General features: G+C 29.6%; 1 protein-coding gene across 1 annotated transcript; it reads right to left on the bottom strand.

Annotated features, from left to right (window-relative positions):
- Positions 1-1295: 1295 nt before the first annotated feature.
- Positions 1296-4233, bottom strand: LOC149187034 (BTB/POZ domain-containing protein POB1-like). Its single transcript, XM_089409535.1, has 4 exons — positions 3994-4233; positions 3185-3254; positions 2798-3071; positions 1296-2076 (listed from the first exon to the last, which is right to left on the bottom strand). The coding sequence occupies exons 1-4, from the start codon at positions 4231-4233 to the stop codon at positions 1296-1298; spliced, it is 1365 nt and encodes a 454-aa protein (XP_089265661.1).
- Positions 4234-5048: the final 815 nt, after the last annotated feature.

Raw genomic sequence — 5048 nt, 5'->3', positions numbered from 1 at the left:
TTGCCACACTTCCAATTTTCTTGACTTGTTCAACCAATCTAACTATAGTGACCTTGGGGAGCTAATTTCCCTTATTTTTTATCATAGAAATAATCTTTTAAAGAGTTGTTGTTAATTTCTTACTTTCTTAAGGTCTCGATCTTAGTGGACATTAATCATCATCATCATCATATAAAAAGAATAAAGAATTATAATAACTCTTTTCGGCTTCATGCCAAATTTACCAATAATCTATATATATATGAATTATAAATTTCTTTTAATTTATGAAATTTTAATTTTAAAATTATAAGGATTATTTTTTAAATATTTCTTTATTAAAAATTTAATCACTTAATAAGTAGCTATATATTTATTTATTTATGGTTTAAAAATAAAATTAAAACTATTAGAAATTCAAAATTATATACTAACCTAGATTTATATGAACTTGAAATCATCCAAAATAATAAGAAATTTAAAATTATATACCAACTTAGATTTTATTTAACTCTAAATCTATATGGTGAGGGGGATCAATATTTTTTTTTCACTTTAAAAATATCAGAACCTCAAGGATTTGATCTCCTTCAATACTTAGTAAATCAAAAATTAAGATGGAACTAGACTATTTTAATTAGTAACTTTATTATATATATTTTAAATTAAATTAAATTTTATTTAAATATAATTTGACTAAATTAAAATGTTCAAATAATATAACATAACAAAATATTACAATTATTAATAATTATTAATTTTATCATATATATTTAAAATTAAAATTAAAATTTATTTTTATGTAATTTAAATAAGTTAAAATATTCAAATAATATAACATAACATAACGATAACATAACAAAATATTACAATTATTATACTAGTTACTCTAAACAAAATTATCATCTTATAAACATACATACCCTCTATAAAAAAAAATACCAATTGAGAAAGACTAATATGATAAATTTTACCAATAAAAAAATTGTACAAATACACTAAAAATGGCAGTATAAACAGACCGTAAACAGGATTACAGACAGATTGGAAATGTCACTATAAACCTACCCTAAACAAGATTACAGACAGATTGAAAATGCCACTATAAACAGACCCCAAACAAGATTACAGACAGACTGAAAAACTAAGTAAAATGTACTATTATAAATTCAGAAGCATTTTTTTCCTCTGACAAAAACAGACCCTAACAGACCCTAATTTAGAAACGGCCATAGATACTTCCATCAGTTATCCGCTATTCAAGACTAACATACCCTAAACAAGAAAAGGCGGTGGATAGTTCTATTAATTATCAGCTATTCAAGCCTAAACGAGAAACGGAAGTAGATCCTGTTATTTATCAAGTATCTGCTATCGTCGCCCTCAGATGAAAGAGTTATGTCTTCGGAATATCCTGCTCTAATTGCATCCGCTGGACATGTGTATCTGCCTACAACTTGAAATTCACATGACGGCTGCCTTCTTACACCACATTCTATTTGAATTCTATCAAAGTCTTCAATGTGATCTCCTTCAATGTCATCTCCCTCGAACTCAATAACCTCAACCATTACTGTCAGGAGCTGATCGGACCCTCTGAGCATAGCAATAGCTGACAGTCGAAATTTTGCGCCACAGAACAAGAAAGGTAGAGAATACAGCCGCTCATCATCAGGAGAGAACCGAGAATAGGAATCTTTGGTTATGTACCAAAACACCATGCATTCCTTGATAGGGTCATCAAACTCCACCACTGTAACAGGGAAATGCTGGTACACCCTTTCATTCAATATTTTGTGGGGTGCATCTGCCTTCAAAAGAAGTGCTTCTGACACTACCTTTGATGCACACACATTATCCCAGTCATCGCAAGAAAGAACATCTTTCAGTTTGGGAGTGGTCATGTTTGGAAAACGTATCAGTTTGCAAAGGTTACTGCCCAAGATTTCTCTCCTTTGTTCAGGACTTGGATAATGTTTTGTGGCCCAACTTATGACAAAATCATACAGTGCATCTTCTGATTGAACTCTCAATTCATCACTTGACAGCACAACCTCGATGCCGGCCAAAGGAAGATCCAGAAGCTCTTCAGAATGCCTGAAAATCATGATCAGGACATAACAGATTGATTAGTTTGAAGTACATCAAGCATGAATGAGAAATCTTCCACGAGAGAGTCATATCAGCAATGCAAATTTTGTCAAATTTTGTTATATATATAGATATTCTTTTCAGAATTTTCAGAATTCTCTAAAATTGGGATAAAGATAATTTTAGCCCAATTTGAAATTAATCTTATTTTATAGTATTTATTTTTTAAAAATTATATAATAAATTCACTATTATTTGCACAGAATTTTTCATCTTTAGTTAATAATGCAAATATAACATTCTAAACTATATCAAAATGTTTATAATTTTTTTTATCAAATTAATCTTATTTTATAGTATTTATTTTTTAAAAATTATATAATAAATTCACTATTATTTGCGCAGAATTTTTCATCTTTACTTAATAATGAAAATATAACATTCTAAACTATATCAAAATGTTTATAAATTTTTTTATAACTTCTCTCCAATTCTATTAACAAATTGTGTTATGTAATAAGAAAAATAAAATAATTAATTCTTCATATTACAGTAGGTATAAAATTACAAACAGAAGAGTCCCAGTTTTTAAAAATCATATAAAATAAAAAATGCAAAAGTCAGGAAAATTAGAAAGTCAAAGGCAACTTACTTTTCATATAACCTAACCTAATCCTGATGAGACTTCTTAAAAAAAATTTAAAAAACATTGTAATAAGAAACTTACTTTTCAATATAACCTAAATGTTCGACAAGAAACTTCTCTGCAGACTCTTTTAATGACTGCACTTTGTGATTTGTAAGCATATTTTGTGGGAGCTGTAAATAATGCAATGCGGAGTCTGTTATTGATGACTGCAACTCCCTGAGGCAATAATCAACACATCTTGTGACATCCATCTTGAGCGCAAGAATCAACACATCCAACACCTCAGCAGTACAAGGCAGTTGAAGTGTTCCCTGATGCATAAACCTCAATACATTCATGAAAGCCTCCTCCTCTGGAATTTTAAATACAGTACCACAACGACTAAATTGAAACCTAATCTGAAGAACCAATGTAAAACCGTATTCCAAATTGTATAATAGTTTTGGCAAGTACGATTGAACATACCTGAACAACGTATATGAAAAGTGAGATGTCGATTCTCTAGTTCCAGCTTGTCATCTGTGAAAAGCTTAAACTGGGACAGAAGGTAATCAGCAAAAACTAAGAAAAAGTACATTGAAAAAGAAGATTTTCAAGAGAAAGGTAATCAGCAAAAACTAAGAACAAGAGAGGCGTTTCAAGAGAAGATTTTCTTACATTGAAAAAGAAAGGGCACACTTCTGCCTGTATTGCTGAGTTGATTTGTACATTTTTGACTTTGAGTGCAACATTAGAGCATCCCATGCCCACGAGACAACAAACTGGTCTACTTGCACCTTCATGATCTGAATGGCAAGGTGATAGAACACATGCACATAATAATACATACATATTAAATTGGTATATGTATGAAATTATTTATACAGACAGAACCCACCATTATACAAAAATTTGATTACTAAAATCTATACACCACTCTAAATTTGAACCTAAATTCTTACAACATAATACACACTTTTATTTATAGACATCTCTGGTGGCTGTAAAATGATAATTACATTAAAAAATTAAATTGTGCTCGCACAAGAAACATCCCAATTTTTAAAGTTAGATTTGAAAAAGAAATAGACCTTTCACACTCTTTTTTCAGACATTGAGAATTCTCTATGGTTTACCTGATAATTCTACTTCCTTTACAAACCTTTAAACCTAACTCTGAGCATCTTAATACCTAACCTTGAACCTTCATCCTCCGAGAAACTTAATACCTCACCCACCTTACGATCAAGCTACACTAGTTGTTGCAAGGAAAAATCTAAAAATTAAAGTAATACCAATAATAGAGCAATACCATGCATGATTTTATCGTTCCATCCATCCACTCCTCTTTTTTCTTTTCCAGTATCATGTCCAAGAGATTTTGTTGTTGCATCCCATGCGCCTCCATTTCCTTCTGAATTTGACATTAACTCTATGCGCAGAGCGCAGTCTGAAGAACAACCATTATCAAAGGCAAAAGAGAAGTCCTGCTTACCATCCGAATCTTTGTTAATATGCGGCGTATCTTGATCCATCCTGTCACTTGACAAATCTGCCCACAACGTGGTATCCCTTTTAAATTTATATAAAGCTTATATGAAGGTTGATCTTTAAGTCAAAAGCAAAGTCAGTATAATCGTTTTTAATCTAATATATTTTAATAGTGCATAATTTTGTTTTAATTTACAATTTACTGTGCCCCGGGTCACTCTCATGTAGAAATTTTTAATATAATAAATTTTAATAGTGTATAAAAATATTATTAATATTATTTTTTAAATTTTTTGGGTTTAGAGGTATTTTTTAGAGATTAAATGAAAAGAGGTTTGTATTTCAAGAAATTTGATCTTTCTTGGCGCTTAGTAGATCCCGAGTTAAGATGGAGTTGTGTTGGTTTAATTATTAATTATAATTAAAATTATAAATATTAATTTTATGTTTTTTATTTTATTTTTACCAAGTGAAAATGTTAAAGATTACAACATCTCTACCATAATGGGATCAAATGTTTAAGTAAGAGAATTTTTTTAATAAAAAGCCAATTGGGTGAGGGGAAATCTTTGATAAAATATAATATTATAATATTTATTACCACCCTTACCCAATAAAAAGTGGGGAGAGGTGAGGGGAATAGTAATTAAAATGTAATATTATTACAGTTTACCTAATATTTAGGGTCACACCTCACCTTAAATATCACATATAATATTACAATATTTATTACCACCCCCATCCAATAAAAAATGGCGATAGGTGGGGGGAAATAGTAATTAAAATGTAATATTATTACATTTTACCTAATATTTCCCATCATACATTAGCCTAAATATTACATTTTACTCAATATTTT

This window comes from Pinus tabuliformis, chromosome 3_1 (assembly GCF_031772625.1).
Source record: "Pinus tabuliformis cultivar Carrire ecotype Pingquan chromosome 3_1, CPIR1, whole genome shotgun sequence".
Taxonomy (NCBI): domain Eukaryota; kingdom Viridiplantae; phylum Streptophyta; class Pinopsida; order Pinales; family Pinaceae; genus Pinus; species Pinus tabuliformis.
This window is presented reverse-complemented; position numbering and strand designations above follow the sequence as displayed.

Coding starts and splice junctions, on each gene's coding strand:
- LOC149187034 (XM_089409535.1), bottom strand. CDS start 4,233: ATGGATCAAGATACGCCGCATATTAACAAAGATTCGGATGGTAAGCAG. Junction 3,255..3,993: donor ATGGTATTGCTCTATTATTG/GTATTACTTTAA, acceptor CTTCTGTCCCAG/TTTAAGCTTTTCACAGATGA. Junction 3,072..3,184: donor TTTTCATATACGTTGTTCAG/GTATGTTCAATC, acceptor TTAAAATTCCAG/AGGAGGAGGCTTTCATGAAT.